Raw genomic sequence first — 24,617 nt, forward strand, 5'->3', positions numbered from 1 at the left:
GGGTATCCACAGATAGACGGTTAAACTTGTATAAAATTAAACAAAAAGATGCATTCATCCTACATATTGTCATATATGACAATTTTGTGTCCTAGGTGATGTTATATGCGTATTATGCTATGTATGTCTACTTGTTCAGATTTATACTAATTTAGTGTCTTCTTATGAACACCTAAAATTGAAGGATATAAATATCAATCGAAACCAAAATATATAAAAGGTGTGTTTGTATATTATGCAATCAAAATTTTAATTATAAGTTAGGTACTAGAGTCTAGATGTTTTTAAGAGAGAGTTGGAGCTCACTCGACCCGATTCGATTCTATGTGACCCGATCCGACCCATTTAGAAACAGTATATGAATAAACCAGAAGCGGGAGTAAGGGTTTATCACAGAAAGCATGCTAGGGTTCTGAAAGTGTTCTAGATTCATAAAGCAACTCTCTCTGTCACTGTCGCCGGAGATTATTATTTCCCGATCTGATCGAAAGCAGGTCACCGGGAACAATGGCGTTAGCTTTCGATGAATTCGGAAGGCCGTTTATAATACTAAGGGAGCAAGAACAAAAAACTAGATTAAGAGGCCTCGATGCTCAGAAGGCCAACATTTCTGCCGGAAAAGCTGTTGCACGTATTTTACGTACCTCACTTGGTCCTAAAGGCATGGATAAGATGCTTCAGAGCCCTGACGGCGATGTCACCATCAGTATGTTCTTCTTCATCCGTTTTTTGCTTCTCTTACTCTTCATTGAAGTTTGATCTACCCTTTTATGCTGCTTGGTACAACTTTTGGTGATCTACGTTTTTAATAAAAGTCGTTTGTGGTTTTGATTTGGTTTCTCCAGAAAGCATATTGTGTGTTTGGTTCGAAGGAGATTCTCATGAAAAGTGTTGTCCAGAAATGTTTGGTTGGTGAGCTTAGAATGTTTTCTGAAAAAATAATATTTTCAAGATTGATAATAATGCCAGTGAAATTTGGCAGTGTTCTGATAAAATCTCTTGAGTAGTAATGGTTGATAACAATGTCCAAGTATTGGTTGGAGCAAGTGAAACTCAGTTAGTGTTGGGATAGTTTCAAAGGCAAAATGAATTCTGCACGTAAGTAAGGAAATAATGGAACCATTTTGCTGGAAAATGTATAGTTGTCTTGGGAAAATATTTTTTGGTTACCAAACACCAGAATATGACTTCTTTATGGGAAATATTTTGGCACATTGTATATGTAAATAACTGGATTCTGCATCGCTAGTGGGAATCCTAGTGTTCTAAATGACGATTTGAGAAACTGTAAGTCTAGGAGCTTTGGTTCTGTATTGTGTATTTCATTTAGTTGTAGATGCACTAGTGATTGTAAAGAAATTTTTTCCGAGGTTGCAGTTGGTGAGGTTAAAAGTTTCTTTTTTTTTTGTCCAGTAACTACGCTTAGTAGAATGTCGAGTGTACAACTCTACATGGCTCTAGAGTCAAGTTAGATAGGCCCCTAAAGTTGGATTCACCACAGGTTGCTTAAGTGCGTCCATTTTGCTTAATATGTTTGATGTGATGTATGGTCAAATTAGTGCCTGCAGTCGTACTTGGTTTTGGAGGAATTCTAAGGGGATAGTGCATATGCAGTGTAGATATTCAAGCTTTCGATTGCCGTTTATCCATTTTGTTAATGGAAATTGGATTGTGACTCATAGAATTTGTTTTTTTGTTTGTATCAATTATTTGTAATTCTGACCTTACTGATAATTTTGAACAATTACGGAAGGAAATCATAACTCTAATATATGATTGAAAGGTAATAAGACTGCTTAGGAGACTATTTTTGGAGCACTTTATATTTAGAATATCTCTTTTGTTCGAGGAGTGGAGAGGCGTGTCTAGCTTTGCTGTCTCATTGATGCCTGACATATAAATTCCTTTGCTACAAATTGTAGCTTCGTTGACCCAGCTTCTTAAGATCTTTTAATCAGTGTTCTGGTCCTTCTGGAAAGAAATTTTTGAGGTCAACCTTGGGGCAGTATACAATTATTTTCCTACGGCAAGCCAGTTGAAGCAAGCTTTTTGTTGCGTTCAGCTTTCCCTTCTTTCTGCCAGACGTGCCTCTATTCGATAGTCTTCTTATGTTTAGGAACAGTAGTTACTTGAACACATAGTTGTAACTACTATGAGCTCTTTCCTTTCTGATCTAACCTATGCAGACAATCTCATATCTTGTTTTGATGTTTCTAATATTGGAGATTTCAATTGTCAGCAAATGATGGTGCCACCATTTTGGAGCAGATGGATGTTGACAATCAGATTGGAAAGTTGATGGTTGAGTTGTCACGAAGTCAAGATTATGAAATTGGCGATGGAACCACTGGAGTTGTTGTCATGGCTGGGGCACTGCTAGAACAAGCTGAGAAGTTGTTAGAACGTGGTATTCATCCTATTCGGATTGCAGAAGGGTATGAAATGGCTTCAAGGATTGCAGTTGAGCATTTGGAGCGTGTAGCACATAAGTTTGAATTCGGTCTGAATGACATTGAGCCTTTGGTTCAAACTTGCATGACTACTTTGTCATCTAAGATGTAAGTGACAAGTCAATTTCAGATACTGGTTGGAAATTTCTATAGCGAATTGGACTTTATGGCTTAACGAACATGCATTTTATTTATATATAACATGCATCATGCGTAGTATTTTGCTGCTTTTGATACTGTAACAATGCTGAAGACCCTGCAACAAAACTTGGTACTTGTTTTGACATGAATAATTTATTGCAGTGTGAATAGATGCAAACGTAGCATGGCTGAAATTGCTGTTAAAGCTGTTTTAGCAGTTGCTGATTTAGAGAGGAAGGATGTAAACCTGGACTTGATCAAAGTTGAAGGGAAAGTTGGTGGGAAGTTAGAGGACACAGAGCTAATTTATGGTATTATAGTTGACAAAGATATGAGTCATCCACAGATGCCAAAGCAAATTGAGGATGCGAAAATTGCAATTTTGACATGTCCTTTTGAGCCTCCTAAGCCAAAGACTAAGCATAAGGTTGACATTGATACTGTGGAGAAGTTTCAAACTTTACGCCTACAGGAGCAGAAGTACTTTGATGACATGGTCCAGAAGTGCAAGGTAAAATTACTGAATCTGTAAATGAGATAAGAGTTGAAAACATTTGTTGAAGCTAATCCCTTGTTCTATAAGGGAATGAAAATGGGAGGGTTGGAGCAACAAAAGACAGACATGTTTATTGGCTCTTATAGATATATTGGAGTAATGAGAAGTCTATGATCAGCTTAAACTAATAGTTCTTTCCTTGAACTTCAGGTGATAGTGTTGCAAAACTAGTTCCCTTCACTCTCTCACATCCATTTATTCTCTTAGCAAAGGAATTTGTTGTTCCCAGCCTATCATTGTATATGCAAAACTCACTTACGAATGAAATCCAGAGATATTTGTTCTCCTCTTTCTTGCCCCTTGTCTTGTAAGGTTATGCAATGTGGTCTGCCTGTTGACATAAACAAGTAAAGGCAGTAGGTATGCCAACACTTGTGCTCACAATTACCACTGAGTCATATATAAGGGAACTTCATTTACAGCTTGTTTGGATGATTGTTACCTATTGTATTGTATCATATTGTTACTTTAAGTACAAGGTTTGTTTTAATTGGTACTTAAATTTATTGCATCGTGTAAATATTGTTTCAATACAACCTATGCACAGTTCTCTCTATTTATGCTTACAAGTTATGTTCACAATTACCACTGAGTCATATATGTAATGGGACTTCATTTACAGCTTGTTGGATGATTGTTACCTATTGTATAGTATCATATTATTACTTAAATTTTGTTGTATCGTGTAAATATGGTTTCAAGACTCTTGTTCTGTCTATTATACATACAAGTTACCATTTTCAATTTTTTTTACTGTATCATATTGTTGAATCCATTGTAATGTAACGATGAAAAGTGCCATTTTATGTAACGACCAATTTCATGTGATCGTGTTGTTACTTATTTGTTTTCTCATCTTGCTCTTATTATCTAATAATCTTATTTTTTCCTCTACCATACATTTTTTTAACTCTGCATGTACCATACTTTTTCTTTGTAATGTTGTACGTTCATTTTTTAAATTGCTGGTGCATGATAATATGTTATGACGGAAAATAATACAATCTATCCAAACGTTGTATTCATCAAAACCATATAGTGTGATACAGTATAAAACGATATGTAACAACCATCCAAACAATTTGTTAGTGAGATGAGATCTTTGGTGTGTGTTCTTAGGACCTAATATTGCAATATGTGTGCTTTTACATGCAGTTTATTTTTATCTGGACCTATTTTCCTTGTATTCTGGTGATTTCGCTTCTTGGAGTTTCATTTGTCTAAAAAGGGTGACATATCTAACAGGATGTTGGTGCTACCTTAGTTATCTGCCAGTGGGGTTTTGATGATGAAGCTAATCACTTATTAATGCATAGAAATTTGCCCGCTGTTAGATGGGTTGGTGGTGTGGAATTGGAGCTGATAGCAATTGCCACAGGTTTGTGTCTACTTATTGAATATGATGCCTTGCATATTTCACTGTTTCTGCTGGATCTGCTAATTTAATTTAATTTCTTCTTGGTGTTTGTGCATTTGGTTAGGTGGGAGAATAGTACCAAGGTTTCAAGAGTTGACACCTGAAAAACTTGGCAAGGTACTCTTTCCCTCTGTTTGTGGATGTACATTATGTATCTATGCAATGTTGTGGATATTTATGTGAAAGTTGTTAGAAGATGATTGATTAGTTTTATTAAAGCTATAACGGGCTTATCTTAAAATTTATGGATGTATAATGCACTTTTTACCTATATATTGTTAATGCCAAACATTGCATGAATATATTGTGGAAGTGTTTCTAATTCATTCATATGTTGGATTACTGGACATCATATCTTGCCACGTACTCTATGAGAGCTTCACCATTTAACTAACCTTCTATTGTGAAATGCACCTGTGGATTTGTAGTTCTCTGTAGTCTCTATTTGCTAAACATGATTTTTTATAAGTTCAGGCTGGTATTGTTCGGGAGAAAGCTTTCGGTACAACAAAGGATAGAATGATTTACATTGAGCATTGTGCAAATTCAAGAGCAGTAACTATATTTATCCGTGGTGGTAAGTCTATTGCCTACGGAGATGCCTTAATTCTGCTGTTGATGGAAATTGCATGTTTTTTCTGTCTACTTTTTAATTGTTGATCAATATTGCTTGTTGAAAATCCTTAGTTTATTACGCTACTTATGAAAATAGCATGTGCTCGTGGTTTATTTTCTAATTGTTGATGAAAATTCACAAGAAATTGATTAAATTTTAGAGTTTCTTTACTTTGTCCCTGCCCTGTCTGTACATGTTTAATTCGATTGTGACAGTATTATTTATGATTGAACTCTACAAATATGTGCTCTCTGAATCCAAATCGTGGTACATTATGTCATGACCTTCCCAAAAATGCTTCCTTAACGGCAATTTACTTTAGCGTAACCACCCAGACAGTTATTGTGTGGACTTTTATTTAAATCTTACACTGCTAATCCTAGTGAAAGATTAGTTCTTGTTTGTATTTTTTTTCCCGATAAGTAGAGGCGAGTGACAACTTCAATTTGTGCTGAGTTGAAAAAGTTCAGCCAGTCAGTTTAATTAGGTGTCTGCATCGTTCAGATGGTCCTAACTTTACTTGGAGGTAACCAAACCAAACAAACTATGTCTAAACCCAATGGTTTGATATGATTCAGTTTATCATTTATGAAAAAAATATTTTTCCTCTTAACATTACAGTGTGTGAGAGTGAAAACCATTCCTCATAATAAGATGTTCTTTTGTAATTACTTGTCAAACACAATGAAGTTTGAAATGTATGTAACAAACAAATCTTTGAACCATAAAAACATTTTATTAAAAGCATACAGTGCATTATAAATGCCCAATGAAAGGCATTTCTCAAAAAGTTGCTATTTTCCATAAGCAAAAGAAGCGTAGATATCCCCTCCATATTTTTATTAGATGGAGATAATTATTGGGGTATTATCCTTCCATAAGTAGTTGTTTGAAGTTCACCTTAAAAGAAAGAAAATTTTAGAAGATATCATCAAGCAAAATGTTTCCAAAATTGTTTTTTCACTTGCGTATATTCTGTCATACCAAACTTAGTGCATTTTCATAAGATATAGACAAATAATGAATTCAATTATGATATTCTACGGGTTTTAATTGACTCAATCAAATCAAAACTTTTCTGTTAATTTCTCTAGAGTGTTTGGTTGATTGGTTTACTACCCCACCTCCCTCCTTTAACTGTAACTAACTTGGTAGATGGGAACTAAACATAGGAGTAAAACATAGTTTTCTCTCATCTAGGTTGGTGCCATTCGTTTTGCGTGGAGCACATTGTGCAACATGTTTTCTTACCTTGCAAATTTGAGGTTTTGTGCCAATGATTATCGAGCACTACATGAAATGACATTGCGTATGACAAGAACTGTTATATATTAGGATGGCTGAGCTGATATTTGATCACTGTACAGGCAACAAGATGATGATAGAGGAGACAAAACGTAGTATCCATGATGCTTTATGTGTTGCTAGAAATCTTATTCGCAACAATTCAATTGTATATGGTGGTGGTTCAGCAGAGATTTCTTGCTCAATTGCTGTTGAAGCGGCTGCTGATAAACATCCAGGAGTTGAACAGGTATAATTTTTAGTTGTTTTTTTAAAATATTTCTGTATTCGTCTTTTGTATTTAAGTGTCTTTAGGTGAAGCCTCAATCCCTCTTTCTGCAGTATGCAATCAGGGCATTTGCAGATGCTTTGGATTCTGTCCCAATGGCACTTGCTGAGAACAGTGGTCTCCAGCCTATTGAAACTCTATCTGCTGTTAAGTCTCAGCAAATTAAGGTAATACTGACTTATTAGTATGATACTTGTTAAAACAAGAGTCGTCGTATGACATTTCCAGCTGTTAAGAGTGTTAGAAAAAGGAAAAGATACAGAAGTCATTCTTTCCCATTTCTAACAATTGTGTTTATCACCTTAACGTCAAATCTTTTATGCAGGAGAATAATCCCTGCTGTGGAATAGATTGTAATGATGTTGGCACAAATGACATGCGTGAGCAAAATGTTTTTGAGACCCTAATTGGGAAGCAACAACAGATTTTGCTTGCAACTCAGGTTGTCAAGATGATCCTAAAGATTGATGATGTGATTACTCCTTCCGCGTATTGATGTTAAGTATGGAAATGCAAAATTTTCTTCGTCTTAGAGAAGATGAACGTTTTCCTTCTGGCTATGCAAACCAGAAGTTTTGTTGGGTGAAACTTTCACGATTTTATGCTTTGGCTTCTATGTTGTCTATTTGAGTAGAATTTTTGTGGTTGATGAATTTCACTTGATTGATGATCAGTTTCTGTCACGGTATTCTCCATTGAAAGATTATTTGCACCTTCAGAGTATACTTTATTTGCAATGATGTAGCAACTATATTAAAAGGATTATGCGCCTGATGGATTTTATTATTAAGGTACCACCATGGAGGAGCATTTAGACCCAGACTCGGAGAATTACTTCTATAATGTGTGATGAAACTAACAACAATTTAGTGACAGGTCATGTGCATTCTTCTGTTGATGGTTAACTTGTTCAATTAAGTTTAAGAACAAGTGAAATCAAGTTAATTTCTTTAACATCCTACGCTCAAAGTTGAGATTTATGTTCTGTGGTTTGCATTTTCAATGTTTTGTGGTACTTGTTAAATAGGAAAATTTTCAATCAGTACTATACTTATCGAGACTGTTGCACAATTTATAAAATCTCCAATGAGAGACTAGAGTTTAAGGAATCGACCCAGTTTGTTGCATTAGCTAAGTTTAGATGTCAAAATTGTTCCTCTTATTTTGACATTCAACTTGATGCTAGCTTAAAAGACTTTGGTTTAGTGGTAAGATTGCTATGTGTGAGATTTATTTAACTCTAGCTATTATTCGTCGATTTTTGAATGGTGTGTTCTCGTCTATTAAAAAAGAGAAAAGTAATGAGGTTGATGCTTACATAGAAGAAGAGTAGAATGAAATGGCACAAGTTTCATGGATATGCTATTTATGGGGAGGGTGGTGGCAAGAATGGTGACAAATTTATGTTTCATCTGAGGAATAAGGAGGCTTTTAATATGTGCATGTTAGTTGCTACTGGTAGTTGAGCGGTTAGGTCTTAGTATCATTGCTATCTGCAAAAATTACATCTCTTCATTTATGACTTTTGTCTAAAAGATGCATTCTTTTTGGTGACTACAAATTTCAGTCTACCAAATCATGGTCTCATAGTGTACAAAAAAGTCCCTCCTCTTTAATTTCACTAAAGTTGCATTTATGTTGATCAACCAACCCAACCCATGCGAAGGAAACCCCCCAAGCGGGACATCTTCAACAGAAATAATAAATGGCAATATTAGGTGATGGAAATTCCGGGATAAGTTGGATTCCAGATGCTCGTAGCATTAGCTCAATAAAGTGATTTCGTTTTAGACACTCTTAATGGGAAGTAATCTCTTCTTCTCAACGAAAACTAAGTAGTTAGGGTGGTGTATGCTCACTTTATTTTATAGACGTGCTCAAAATTGAAGTTAAAAGAAGTTATTTTGAAATGTCGTTTTTGTTTAAACATAAATTTCACCAGGACGAAAAACAAGATTTATGAATGAAAAATATGATTATTTCATTTGAAATACTCTTCAAACAAGTATTTTTCCATATTTCACTAGTATTTCAAATACTGAAATTTAGGGTTTGCAAATACTGATGATTAAACAAGTACTTGCAAATGTTGTACATAGGTAATTATACAAATAGTACAATATTATTATGCCCCACAATATTCATTAATTCAATAATACATACAAGAGTTGCTGTCAATAATTGGCAGGGATCATGAAAAGACTAAATCATCAATATAACCTTAATGGAAGGGCATAAGTGACAGAAACTTAACAACCCATATTACCTGACTCTCCAAAAATGTTATCGTATTTGTGTCAAATTTCCAAAAATATTCTACACGCACACCTATCGACATTTTTAAAGAGTACTACCAGAGCAACATTGGTAGTAACAAGGGAAATTATGTGGTAGTAGTATTCACACTTGATCCTTGATTATCACTTTAACATTACACTGAGAGGGGGAGTCAAGTTACAAACTCATCAACCCATTTTTACATACTACATGGAAATTAACTGAGAGATTATAATATTTCACAATTTCTCAACAATACACTTAAAAAAAGAAAGAAAAAGAGAACATATAGTGCTAATTAAGATTATTAATAATCATATATATATTAATCAACATTTTTTCCCCTTTTTGCAACCAAGTGCACCAGCATTCATTGTAATAGAATTAACCAAAGTAGATGGCCTTGCACTTAAACTTGAAGCTTTAGCATAACTAGAAGAAGCTCCAGCACCAGATCTTATGAAAAATGCTCCATTAAGCATTAAATCACCTTCTGATCTCCAATTCCAATTCTTCCATTCACTTTCTGCTGCATCCTCATGTTTTGTCACCTGTGTAACAAACATCTTGTCACATTTTGTTGTCCCTACTTAAATAGGTTAATAAAGTAACTAACCATACTTTTTTATTTCACCAAACTTTTTTCACTCCACTTTCATCCTAAAGTTGCTCAGACTATTCAAAAATGTTGTCGTATCTGTGTCGGATCCTTCAAAAATACACTATTTTTAAAGGATCCGATATGCATTTGTTTTGAAGTGTCCGAACAACATAGCTTTCATCTTTATGAAAGTTAGTTATATTTTGTTGTACCACTATTACACCTACATTATTTTTTACTTGCTCTTTCTTTTTCTGGTTTCAATTCTAGAACGCTAAAAAAGAAAGACTATCACAAAAACGCTTACTATATTTTATTAACAAAGAGTTGCAATCTTGAAAAACATGAGATGCTTTTTTTTTAAAAAAAATATTGTTAAATACCTTTGTAACATTTAAACAACCAAAATTTCACCTTTTATTTTTTAAAAAATATTTTGATTTTTTTTCAAAAGATTGGGAAGTAAGAGTGAAATTTACCTCCTTGTTGAAGACATCATTAGGAGCAAGGAATCTATTGCCTTGACTATTGATTGTTGGAGAAGCACTTCCTCCAATTGCATACATCTCCCAATGAGTGTAGTCATTATTCACCACATGGAAATATCCATGTCTACATCTATAAATCTCAAAAAAAAATTTGTCTCATTACCCCTAATAAATGTAATAATAATTTTAAAAAAAAAAAGCATATTAGATCCAACATTTCTTTATTTTATTTAATTTTCTTACCTTGGCATCCTTTGCACAAGCCCTTCTCCAAAATGATTAAAAGCAATGGTAACTTGCATATTCTTGTCTCTAGTAAATGTATCACTATGTCCCAAAAGCATTACCTATAGAGACACAAATTCAAAATTTAAAGTCGATATATACATTTACAACTAAAGTTGAAAATGAACAAAAAAGGTTACATCAAGAACATATGAGGTCAGAGTTAAGAAATTACTTAACTCAAGTTCTTACACTATATATGGCGGATTATTAATTACCTTGTTGTGATGTGTCATGTAATTATTGGAAATAGTAATGGCAGTAGAACCACGAATTGCATCAATCAAACCATCATTACAATTTGACAAAGAACAATGATCAACCCAAACATGACTTCCACCAAATATAGAAACACCATCTCCATCTGATATTGTTCTCCAACCATAATGTTGTGGTGAATCTCTAACATAAGCATTTCCACCTTGTTTACAATCATGAATATTTAATCCATGTATAATAATATTTGTAACATATTGTATAGTTATACATGGACCACCAGCAATATGTACACTAGCACCTCTACCATCAATTGTCTTGAATGAATTCAACATTAATTCTTCTTTTAACTTAATAACCATATCTCTAGAAAATATAATCCAAAGTGGTTCATCTTGAATTGCACCATATCTTAATGTTCCTGGCTTTGGGTTCACTGGATCATCACTAGTGTCAGTAACTATGTAGATGTTACCATCTTTACCACCAATTGCTTGTTTGCCAAAGCCAATTGCACAATCAGCTAGTCTTTGTCTGTTTTTTTCCCAATTAGGATCACATCTCCAACAATCATCAATAGGATTGCCTGTGCCACATGATAAATAGCCTAAGTTCCTTCTTGATGCATTGATTTTCCTACAATAGTGAGAAAATAAAGAGTCAACATCCAAATTATAGAGCTATGACACGAACGAATAAAATGTTGAATTTCGTCACACCAGTCTGATCTGCTAGGGGGTTGTTACTCATTTTTGTACTTGCATTTTGTTTTTACAATAAAAAAATAAAATAAATAAGATTCTCTTAGCTCCTTCGTGAGATTTAACTCCACTAAGATGATAAGCATAGTAGGTCCAAAACCCAAGGAAAAAAAAAGACAATGTGTAATTTGATAGTAATATTCCATTTCAGTTAAAAAAATGCAGTTAGATGTCTGGGGCAATGTAAGTGAGCAACTCATATATTAATGATTGACTCCACGATTTCTTATGGACACATAGTCAGGGAGTCGACCTCCCCACTGTCCCCTGCCAGTGCCCTTCATAACGCAAGTACATAGAAATCTTGATCTGTTTACTTATTCCCTCAAAAAAAACAAAAAACAAAAAACAAAAAAAACCATGATTGCAATATGTTGACAACTAGCATAAAAATAAGAAAGTTGTAATAAACAAGGATTCATACAACCGAGCCCAATTTTTTTTGATAATAAGAGTAAGGGTGTAAAGTGTCATACTCATTAACTTCTTGGACTATAACTTCAGGGTCAGGAACATGAGAGGAGAATGTGAAAATAGGAGATAATAGAGTAAGAAGGAGAAGAAAAGAAAGTGGCATTCCCATTTGAAATCCCCTTTGTGTTGTTAAGGGAAGAGAAAATAATGGAGTTTGGAATGAAGGGGTTGTGGGACTTTTGGAGGGGTTTTATATACAGGGGAAGAGATGATGAGGGGATTTATGAACCAACCAAACACCACTTGGACCTACATGCATCTACTATTCAACAAATTTGATATTACCCCACCTTTTACGAAGTGGTATGTACTTTTTTATTCTTGATTAAAGGTTTCGAGTTTGAGTTTGCTCGGTATAAAGTCGCTTTTGATAGGGGCATTGGGAAGCATATTTGAATTTAACTGAACTCCAATGCGGATTTTAAAGTACTTTTAATTCTTGATTAAAGGTCTCGAGTTTGAGTTTGCTCAATACAAAGTTACTTTTGACAAGGGCATTGGGAAGAAAATATGAATTTAATCGTGCTCCAATGTGAATACTTTAGTAATTTTTCATTCTTGATTTTGAGTCGGCTGAGTATAAGTCGCTTTTGATAGTGGAATTGGGGAGCAAATATGAATTTAATCGAGTCTCAATGCGGATATTGAATATTGAGTGGTAAGTGCTTCTTTATTCTTGACTAAAGGTCTCGAGTTTGAGTCTGTTGGGTATAAAGTCACTTTTGATAAAGGCATTGGAAAATAAATCTGAATTTAAACGAGCCTCAATGCAGATACTGAACACCGAGTGTGAAATTAAAAAAATGGTTATAGTGTAAATATTTTGTTACACAATTAATGTGTCTTAACTAATTATAGCAAATTATGTACTGTAATTTTATGTTACCTAATCTAGATTACTGATATTTAATCTAATTGTATGAAAATATGTACTATGTCTTTGACAAAAAAGGTAAAAGAAAATAATAAGAGGAGACATTGGAAGGGACAAAAGTGGTTTTCTTCTTTCATATATTAATGTTTGTAATGTGTCTCCACGGGAAAATAAATAAAAAATCATTTTCCATGGAACTTTGTTTTTGGGGTTCGGTTAATGAATCAAAACTATTTTCCAAAATATATAAATATATTATAGAAGTTAATAATAATACCAAAAAATTAGCAGAGTACGTTGATGAATCTTTTGAGGACTAAAAATTGATAAGAATGCATAAGTATTGACACTTGAAATAAGTAAACACACGAACAAGTCAAAGGGTTCTTATAACTTAGATCGATCTTAATTTGCATTTGATTTGGAATTTATCTATTCATACATTAGAATAAAAAGTCATATATTTGCACGATCAAATATACAAAGAATTTTTGGTTAAATCGAGTACAAACAATATGGTTATTGACTTATTGTCATAAAGAAAAACTAACTTGAGAGGTAAAAATATATAATCTAAGATCTTAAAAGGAGAAAACCATCCCTTTCATCAAGTCATCAATAAATGTATGACATTTATTAACATTATTTTTGTACTCCGAATAAAATATATAAAGCGTGAACAACATAATATGAGAGCGTAATATTGAATATATATGCTAAATATAAAAATTGGGTTAAACTCCTATGAGAATAAAACCTTAGACCTAACTGGTCGATTTATTATGAGGTGATGATCATATAAGGAGACGCTAATATGACTTATTCTCTTGATCATTGTGACACACTAATAAAATGAACGAATAATCATGATAGATCAAGATAATTGCTCATTTTGTGGTAGGGCAATTAGAATGAACATTTGTTTCACAAGATATATATATATATATAACTAAACATTGGAAATCCATTGATTTACCCTCAAATCTGAGTTTGAAATACAAACAAAAAATATAGTAGTGTGTAAAACAAAATTTTGTGACTCGTGATTGTACGTATGGTTTGAGATTTTTGCCAAAGAAAAGGCAAATAAACTAATGAATAATAGAAGCACATGAACAAGTTTGGTTTTATTGGGAAATAATATGTCCTACGCAACTTCCCACGTTGTTATTTCTTAATCAAATTAAAGTTTTCCTTGGTCCTATTAACTGAATAATTTTGGTTCATTGGATTTAAGTACACATGCACGATGTGTTGGATACGAAGCAAAATATTTTCTATCAAAAATATTTTTTTTAAAAATAAATAAGTTTCTTATTTATTATTTTGTGTTCGATATGTAAACAAAAGAATAGTATATAATTTAGAAAAATTCTATTAAAAGTGGGGGGGGGGGTGGGGTAGGGGGTGGTCCAGGACTATGGAGTGGAGATGAAGATGATATGCGTTGAAGGGTGGATATGACACAATTAACATGGAATGTCATTTCTGAAACTTGTTTTTCCTATTTCCATTTGAAAAATCATTTTCCATGTTAAGAAATTTGTTTTACCATAAAAATATGTTCTACGACAATTTTAACTAATCAAACATGAGAAAATTAGAAAACACTTTCTGAAAAGTATTTTCCTTTGTACCGAAAACACCCATAAAGTAAACAACTTTTACACCATCAATAAAATGAGTTAATTTGTGATAATAAATTAGCTAATCGTATTAGACTTACATGTGATCTTGTAAGTGATATGAATGTCTAATATACTTTGTTTGCATAAAATTTAAACTCTTAAACTATTATTTCCTATTTTAATCTTTATAGTTGCCTAGTTGGGTACTATTTGTGATGAAAAAACCAATAAATATCTTCTTAAAACTTGATCTAAACGTGAATATTTAAATTATTCCATATTTTATGATTAATTAGGATCTTTCATTGGATGACATTAATTTTTATCGCCTCTATAAGATATAATGCAAAATTAAATTCAAAATTTCCATCCCCTTTTTATATAAAAAAAAAAACAAAAAAACAAAAAAAAAAAACAAGCCAAATTTTATCGTGCAGCGGTAGAATCGAACAAGCAATGCAGAAATAATTATTTCATGTGAACACAATTGATGTTTAAGTTATTATATTTGCGTTTGGTAAATATTTGTTTTACTAAAATCTAAAGCTACAAAAAGAGTATGGAAGTATTGCATTAAATTCAAAATAATAATAAAGGATGGAATAATAGATTTCGTATGTAACTATTGCTTCATTTGTCTCAATTTACTTGACACGTTTTTTTTACTCCATTTCCAAAATAAAAATAAAAATTCCATCCATTTTATAAAAAAGTGGTGTTTCACGTCCAAATGAAGATGATATTAGTGGTCTTATTTTAATGTTATCCTTATTTAAATAAAAAGTGTTTTACATAAAGAAACTACTAAAAGAAAATAATTTTTTTTTCAAGATACTTATTAAGAGTAAATTAGTATAAATACATCTCACTTTTTAAGAATGAATAATTTTCTTAAGGAGCATATCCTAGCAAAAAATAACATTTATTTCAAAACTAAGGGAATATTATAATTTTTTTATAATTAACAATAACTCATCTTTAAAATTTTATTTTATCTTTAATAAAATAAATCATAGCCATATAAATATCTAAAATTTATTTTGGACAACAAATTTAAAAAATTTATAATATAAATTGAGACAAAGAAAACATTACTCAACACCCAATTCACAATACGTTTAAAAAAGGACCTATTCTTTTGAAATAAAATGGATTGTTTTTCTAGCCAAACAAAAAAAAAGGATTGTTTTTTTTTTCTTGTTATAAATTAATAAATTAGAGAGAGTTTGAAAATGACAAAATAAATAATTGGACAAAATGGAAAAAAGGACAGATTACACATAATGGCCTCGATAGGTTAGTGATTAGACTTTTAAGGCTTGAATAGAAGCACCGACGAATTCACTCCTTCAATAATATTATGTGTCGGTCGGTTAGTTTATTTTCATTCAATTTTTTGTTCTAAATTATTATAGTATAAAGTTTTTGTTAAAATATTTTTGACTTTCATTTTTACATGGCTACTAATACTAATATTCAAAGGGAAGTTTTCTGTTTAAGACATGTCTATATAAAATAAAAGATTGTGATAATGACTCATTTTCCTTTTCAAATATACCTTTTTGCTTAATTATTTTTATAAATATTCTTTTTAGTGTATAATAGTTCTTTGGTGGAATTTTTCTCTACACCATGACGAAGTTGTCAAAAAACAATATCTCGAAATTAATATCGATTTAGTTAAGAAATAAAGCACAATGAAACTTGTAAGCAAATGCATATAGGTAGGGGTGTTTATGGATTGATTTGGATCGGTTATTGATTAAAATTAAAATTAAATTAGTTTAATTGATTTTTAAATTTTTCGATTTGGTCGTTACCAATTTCGGTTCAATTTGATTCGGTAATCCGCTTATTAATCATACACACAAATAAAAGAAACAATAGAGAAAAAAATAATAATTCATTCAAAGAAATATAGTTTGACAACGTACATTTCAAAACCTTCGATGATCATTGAATTTACTGTGAATAAAACTTCAAAATTCACCAATTTGGCCTAGAAGGAAGAGATAGTGACATTCCTGGTCTTGCCATAGACATTCATATACATGAAATTATGATCTCGTTTTGGACATTTTTTGCTGGACATAAATAAATTATAAAAAAACTTTGATGAAACATATATAAGATATTTAAAATTATTATAAAAATAATATATTATATTTTTTAAAATATATTATATATGTATAATTATAAAATATACATATATAATTTATTGTTCAATTCGGTTATTTCTTCGATTTTTTGAACAAAATCAAAATCAAACCAAATATTATCAATTTTTAAAAATCTAAAATCAAACTCAAATAAAATCTATTTGATTTGATTTTCAATTTGAATCGATTTTTATCTAAACTGTGAAATAGACAATATTAATTGGGACTAAGGCTTAGGTTATTCATATTTTGTTTACATTAGGTCTGCTATCATGAGTCATTTCCCACTGGTGATAGACTTAATTTTCATGAAGAAATGAGAATGAGATCTTAGGTACCTTTTAGATTAAAGAATTCCTAATTTCCTCAAAATACTAAATATGTAGTGTTTTGGAAAGGAACATGACTAAAAATTGACATATAAATCATACTGTACTAAATCTTTTTTATGAGGATTCATCAAAGAAATAACCTAAGGATTCAACGAAAAAATAGTGACCTAAAATCATGAAAGAGGAAGAAAATGACTCATGGCCCAAAGATGCATCAAATAAACAAAAGAACGAACATGTCAGTAAGGTTCATATAAGATCTCGCGAATCATGGTGTGTTTATAGCTGACACTCATAATGATATCTCCAAATAGATCATTTCTATTGGATGACATACTATAGGGTTCGAATAGAATATTCTTATTGGTTGAGGCATTTCATTTGTTGTCTACAAATAGTTATTTCATTCGTTTGTTAAGTATTGGATTTTTGGACATTATTAAGCAATATACTAATATTATTACATTCCAAGCTTTTCTTTCCATTGAATTCTTGACCAAGTTTGAACTCTCAAGAACGCGTATACAAACACCTTTGATTTCGAAACTAACAACTTAAATCTATATTTGAAATCGAAGCTGAATAATTAACATCTAGACTCTATTATTCCATTTATTTATTTCATTACATTATAGCTCTTTACAAGATTATTAAATAATATATCTATTTATTTAAATTCTAAATTATAAGTTAAATCAATCCACGTGTCCCGAACCTCATGAAATGTTTAGTTGTACAAAGTTTTATAGTATTGGTTTAACTCACTACTCTATAGACAAGTTCTTAATATTTACAATCATTAAAAAATAACTTTTACGAAAGAGCCCTAATACATAATATTCACCCCTTCATGAGAAGTTATTTATTGTAAAGGGATTTGACTCCTCTCCATTTTCCTTCCCTCCATTTTCCCCAAGTTCTTGCTTGGATGTGAGACACATGACATAGATAAAAATCAATGGCTAAGATTTAATAGATTAAAATAATATTCTAATTATGATTTAGATAATTAATATTTCATAAGAAAAATAATAATATCATAATCATAAGTCATAACAATATAATATCTTGTCCATAAATATATATTTTTTTTTCTTACTAGTATTATCTTTTGTTTTTGTCCATAAATATATTATAAAATAATTTCTCTTTTTCTAATTATTTTTTCCCTGTGAGTATTTTTTCTATTAATTATATGTAAACTAATTTCAAAGAGTAAGTTCAAAGTTGCTTTCTAAGACTTTTTTTTTTTTTTTTAAAAAAAAAACGGAAGATAAATACTCGTAGGATTTTTTTTTTTAGAAAAGAAAACAATTTTTATAATATATTTATGGACAAGATATGGAGAGAAGCCGGATCCAGAATATCTAAGTCTCTCACTCTCATAAAGAATTCAAGACATATCAAAATATATCATAGGTTTGCCACCCCTTCTTTTTACTACTTAATTATTACAAGGATGAGTTTCACTATTTTTTCATATTACTCAACTTTTTATAGTCAAAGTCGTATATAAATTTTATTTTCCTTTTCTACTCATCCTCTGTATACAACAAGATAGATAATGTCACACCCGAATACTATTTGCTATCTCCTCTTTACCACACAATCAATATCCTCTAAGATTATTCACTTCTTTTTTATCTTCTCCATTTTCTTCTCTAAGTCTTTCAACTCAAAGTGTATTAAAAAAATTGAATCAAAATTTGAGGCTAATCAATTAAAATAAAATTAAGCTACATAATATGGCTATACAAAGAAATAGGTTATAAGCTCAAACGCGGTTAACTAAGGAAAATGTATATGCATGTATCATAATATATAGTTTAAAATATTGTAGGTTTAAACAAAACAAGTTCTATATGTCTTAACATGAATGAATGAACAAGTGCTCACCGCACATGGCATATTAATTGTTTTGAATTTAATTACCTAAGACTCTAATCTTTACAACTAACACATTGAATACTATACATTATTTAAGCCCTTTTCCCATTTTTAGAGTCTCATGCTAGATAATATATTAGTCTACACTAAAATACTTCTAACTTTTTTTTTATATTTTTATGAAGAATAAATTCCCATGAAGTCTAACATAGTTTATTATTTAAAGTACTTTACTACTATGATAGACTTCATTGTTTTGAAGATTTTAATACTAAAAAATAATAATTAATTGAAACAATACTAAAAATAAATCTAATCAGTTTAAAGAGACTATCTTAAAAAAAAAACTATCAAAAAATAAAAGTCGAGAAACTCAAAATAAAAATTAAACAAATAAAAATATGAGATAATACAACAGAATGCCAACAACTTATCAAAATCTGCAAATATATCAATTCAGCCTAGACTATCCAACACAAGTATCTAACAAAATATAACAGAATAACAACATTTATAATGCTTTTTCCGTCACAAATAATATTGTTACTCTTTTGGCCTTTCTCTATATTGTAGTAAAGTAAAGTGGAGTATAACATAAATACTATAAATATTTGAAGAAAAATGTTAAATCGTTGTATTATTTGTCTGTGTGAATAAATATTTGGGAGAAAGGATAAATATACCCCCAAACTATCGTAAATGATATGTAGATACCTTCCGTCATACTTTTGGGACATTGGTGCCACTGTCGTCTAAAAACTAGAGCATATATGTCCTTCACTCTAACAGAAGACTAAATAGGGACACATGTCACAATCTTATCCGTCGATCCGATATTTAAATAAATATCGGATCGGTGGATAAGATTATGACACTTGTATGTCCGTTAGTATAAATGATATATATGCTCTAGTTTTTGGACGGTATGAACACCAATGTCCTAAAAATATGACGGAAGGTATCTGCATAAGTTTGGGGTATATTTATCCCTTTTCCCTAAATATTTTGACCTCTTTAAAGAAAAAAATGGTGACCATTGTGTATTGAAACTAGTTTGATGTCCCGTATGAAACCGTATTAGTCCGTACCAAAGACTAGAATATGTCAATTGTGATGACGTGGGCACATTTAAGGTAAAGGCACGTTCCCCCATGTGACTTGTTCCCTTTGCTTTATTTTCTAAGTGCTTTTTTGGTTAATGACTCGTTGTCTCGAGTCTGCATTGAAGTCCCCGCTAAATTTTAACTACGTATTATAGGATTCATTTGGGAACTGATGCATCTAGCATGATTTTCTTTATATTCAGGATTGAAATCCGAATCATCTAATTAAGAGTGAGACAATCTCATCACTACACCAATTGATTATTTGCTTTATTATTTGTCACTAAATAGTTTCACTTTAATTTTAATTTGTTTTATCCTAAAGTTTTAGACGTGATTTTATGTTTTCTATCTTTAATATGGAAATGAATCTTTGAGAAGAACTACTAATAGGTCGGAGATAAAAGATGAGTACCAATCTATGATTTTTTTTTCATTGTGATAAATGTAAGAACAAGCATTCATTACCAAATAATTAAGCATTAGATAGTTTAATAATTAGTTGAGAATGATTATTCACATAAAAAGTAACGATTTCACACAATAATATTATATATATAGTTAGTTAATAACGCATTAAAAGTTTCTTGGTGAGAAAATGAGAATAAGGCTGGGTCCAAATGTGGTGGAATAATTTAAATAGTGGGGAAGGGAGTTTCTGTGAAACATTTCAACATTCTCATTCATTTTGCTCCTAAAAGAGACTAAAGTAATATGTATTATATATAGTATTGACTATGTCAGAAATTTAATGAAGGATATGTAAATTTTCTTTTTAATTATATTAATTAAGAATGTCTAAAATTAAATAAATATATACTCATCATATAATTTTTTAACAAAAAATATATATATCAGACTATATCCTTCGCCTAAGGTCGCTCTGCCTATGATTATATATGGAAATATGGAATTATGGATAGACATTACTCACATATATGCATGTTGAACCATTTGTGGCCAATCATTTAAATCCCAAACCTAGGCAAATATACATAATGCATGAATTAAATGACAAGATATGATTTGTGAACATAATTTGATATATCATCGTGACTAATTATAACTTGATGCATTATCACGGCCTTATCGACTAACATAATTTCATGTGCGATCACGATTAACGAGCATGATTAACCAACTCAAGTACCATTTGGATAAGATTTTTATTTGTTCATTCTTACATATTCTTTAATAATCAATATTTGTTTTTAAATTTATAAATATATTACATAACGTCTTCATAGTGTCATTATTATTTTCGTTGAATTATTGAAATTTTTACGTCCACAAAAATATGTATATGTTTGAACATCCACTCATAGGAATAATAATAAAGCAGGTGCATGTGCTTAGAGAATGCATGTGGTGGTCGACGTCGTCATTTCTAACTAATAGTAATAATAATCATAAAGCACCATATGATGTAGAATGCTCTTTATATAATCACCAAAAATAAAAATAAAAACCTCTTTATACAATAAATTGCTCACAACTAGAAATTAAAAAGAAAAATCACCACAAACCAATGAGAAATTTATGTTATAAAACATGATATTCTATCTCATTTTTTATCAAATTAGTTCATTGAAAAAATACATTGTGAAAAAGACAATTTCTTTTAGTAGTGATTGGACAACAGTGTAGTGGATGAACTGATGAGTCCCATGTGGCTGTAGTGCACGTGATTTGACATTTTTTTTCCAAAAAAAATTTAAATAATTGGGAGTGGATTAATATCATGATCAAATATTTGGTTGCTCACACAACATATATAAAATATGTAATCTAGTGATGGTTAAGTGTTTCTTAGTATTATTTAACGTAGTCTTAATCATATACATGTGTCATTAATTTGGATAAACTATTTGTGCAAAATATGTTCAAAAACACCCTTCCGGGTGGCCCAGTGATTTGAATTTGAGATTTCCATGTTGGAGGTTTCAAGTTCGAAATCCCTTGCCATTGAAAGCAAGGGATTTGCCTTCTGGATCGAGCTCGTCGCACCGGGCGTGCCTAGTGCGGGTTTCCCTTGTCATAAAAAAAATAAATATATATGTTCAAAAACTAATTTCATAATACTAAACAACAAAAAAAAACTATTTACATAAAATAATTGTAGTAGAAGTAATTAAATTTTTTGGGTTTAGATTAATTAAATTAAAGAAAAAGTAATTGTGTTGCCGACAAATTATAGCTAGGTAGAGTATTTTCTATTTTTAGAATTTAGCTATGCCCTATCTTTTCTTTAGGCAGTGACACCATTAAATGAGACACATGGAAAAACCAAGTAGTGCAGAAATATGAAGAAATGTGTAAGAGAAAGTGGCATTAATTAATTATTGGTGTTGAGCATTAATTATAAGTTTTTCTTTGCAAATATATATGGATGTGTAGAGTGTACCACCAATTGTTGTAGAGAAATAATTAAACACCAACATCACATCAATCACCAATAACCTCATTCCATAATTAATGTTTTCTTATGATTATTAAACCCTATATTTTAAATGTTGTAGCAGTTGCTTTTTTCACTATCTTAATCATACAAGTATTTGTCTAAACAATTTTTCATCTCTAGCTTAAATATCTCACTAAATTACCTCATTATTTGAAGGGTAGATTTGAATAAAAAAAGATAGCCCTGTCTTGTTTTTTTAAAGGAGTAATACATAAATATGCTCTTGCTTAAAGCTTATATTGATGTTCTTCAATTTTGAGTGTGCATAAATAGACACCTAACAAGTAGACACACGCATGTGACATCTTATGTGACAGTTTTGTGTCCTACATGACATCTTATATGTATTATGTCATATATGATACGTGTGTCTACTTGTTTAACTTTTGGGATAATTTAAGTGTTTACTTGTGCATACCCAAAGATGGAGGACATAAATGTTAGCTGAATCTAAGTTAGTCACATTTATATATTATATCTTTTTTAAATGTCACATACTTAATTACAAGAATGAATTTTCATGTATTTTATGGACTGACTACACAGATGCAAGGGGTATAATTTCAAAAATAGATTTGAATAACGTGAAACATATGAATAATATTTTTTATTTAATGATAAAAAAATTGAGATCATTAGGTGATAGGAACATGAAAAAATAGTCTTAATCACGAACGTTTCTTAAAACATAATATTAATATCTTAAATTTATTTCAAATTAAAAGTGTTCAAGAAAAACGGCACAAATAGAAGATAATATTTTATTATTTTCAAATGCATATATGGCGTACAACATAACATAAACAATTCCTATAACACTTGCTTATTCAAAAAGAAGTTTTCAAAATTAAAATTGATAAGATCAACTATTTGTTATGCCTCGTAGGGTATAACTTGTGGGATATTATCCTTCCGGCATATACATAATTTGTTATACCTTTTACGACATAATTGGTGCCCTTTATTTGTTATGCCTTGTAGGGTATAACTTGTGGGATATTATCCTCTTGACATACACATAACTTGTTATATCTTTTACGATATAATTTGTGAAATATTATGATATAAAAATAGTTTGTTATTTTGGTGTCAGAGACATAACTTATTATGCTTTTTACTTCATAACTTGTGTAATATTATGATATAAAAATATAAACTTATGTATCACAAAAAGTTATTTGTTATTTCAGTAGATATGTTCGACCACTTATTGTTACTTAAAATGTTAAAAGGGAAAAACTTAAAAATCACTGATTTGAAGGGCAAAAATTAAACACCACCCCGCATAAGAACATTTGTTTGTGAACGTCCTCAAAATAAGGAGAATTAAATTATGACTCATCATTTAATCCATCTTAATCTAAAGCCCATCTTAACTCAAGCAAGCATTTGATAATATTGGGCACTAGTCCATCTATTAGTTCAACCTATCTTTGACCCGCTCAACTTCAACCTAAACGTTATTCACTACAATGGTTTTTAGCACTCTCCATTTTGGGCTTCCAAGTTAATCCAATTCTTATCTCCAAGGTCCAATTCATGGTTGAGCAGCTGCTCTCCATTTTGGGCCTCCAAATTAATCCAATTCTCATTAGTAGTCTTTCAATCTGTCTAAATTATGTGTAATTATGGGAAAAAAAATCGATTTCAACTTGGGTTAATGGAAAAAATCACCAATTTCGATAAGATAATAAGTCTCTCTCTCTCTATATATAAATTAATAATTTTTTTTAAAGTACAATTATATCTAAGACAATTTAGTGAAATATGATTATATTGTGTTTTATTTTTTGTTAAAATTTAAATCTAGTTGAAACTCATCTCTAACTTTTTTATTGCATCCAAAAGTTTCAGTGTTTCCATGAGTTCATGTGGAATGATTTATTTTGTACTCACATATTGTTTTACGTATTTGATATGTGATAGTTGATTTTATGACACCTTTTAAATGAAAAAGTTATTTTTGGATATGGTTTCAAAAAAATTCTTAAGTTACTTAAATAGTTTGTTCTCTTACCATCATACATTGAATGTTTTTGGTAAAAATATTAGGGGTGTCAAATGGGCGGGTTGAGTTGAAATTGAAGATATTAAAATATGTTGAAATAGAAATTGGGTTGCGTTCTGACCTGTTCAAGTTTACTTTGGGCTCAAATGGATTGAACTCAAATGGGCTTAAAAGCGAGTAGGGAATTGATCCGCTTAAAAAATGAATATACCAATATAGTATATATACATATGAATACATTATTGTTAAACAAAAGATGAATACATTTGACAACTCATAAACAAAAAAATGGAAAATAATAGAATGTGTA

The 24,617-nt window shown here is 30.9% G+C and overlaps 3 protein-coding genes across 3 annotated transcripts in view; 2 read left to right on the top strand and 1 right to left on the bottom strand.

Annotated features, from left to right (window-relative positions):
• LOC125815441 (uncharacterized) overlaps positions 1-24,617 on the top strand; it is a 426,658-nt gene that overhangs the window by 169,539 nt on the left and 232,502 nt on the right. The gene's annotated exons all lie outside the window — the stretch shown is intronic.
• On the top strand, positions 381-7,436 carry LOC125814999 (T-complex protein 1 subunit epsilon). Its single transcript, XM_049494424.1, has 9 exons — positions 381-706; positions 2,240-2,558; positions 2,754-3,102; positions 4,393-4,525; positions 4,629-4,681; positions 5,039-5,141; positions 6,548-6,714; positions 6,807-6,920; positions 7,079-7,436. Exons 1-9 carry the CDS (start codon positions 508-510, stop codon positions 7,247-7,249), a joined length of 1,608 nt encoding a protein of 535 aa, XP_049350381.1. The 5' UTR covers positions 381-507; the 3' UTR covers positions 7,250-7,436.
• On the bottom strand, positions 9,137-12,081 carry LOC125815154 (probable pectate lyase 5). Its single transcript, XM_049494566.1, has 5 exons — positions 11,858-12,081; positions 10,623-11,256; positions 10,363-10,466; positions 10,111-10,249; positions 9,137-9,581 (listed from the first exon to the last, which is right to left on the bottom strand). Exons 1-5 carry the CDS (start codon positions 11,962-11,964, stop codon positions 9,360-9,362), a joined length of 1,206 nt encoding a protein of 401 aa, XP_049350523.1. The 5' UTR covers positions 11,965-12,081; the 3' UTR covers positions 9,137-9,359.

Source organism: Solanum verrucosum, unplaced genomic scaffold (assembly GCF_900185275.1).
Source record: "Solanum verrucosum unplaced genomic scaffold, falcon-dt-bn FXZP01000085.1, whole genome shotgun sequence".
Classification (NCBI taxonomy): Eukaryota; Viridiplantae; Streptophyta; class Magnoliopsida; order Solanales; family Solanaceae; genus Solanum; species Solanum verrucosum.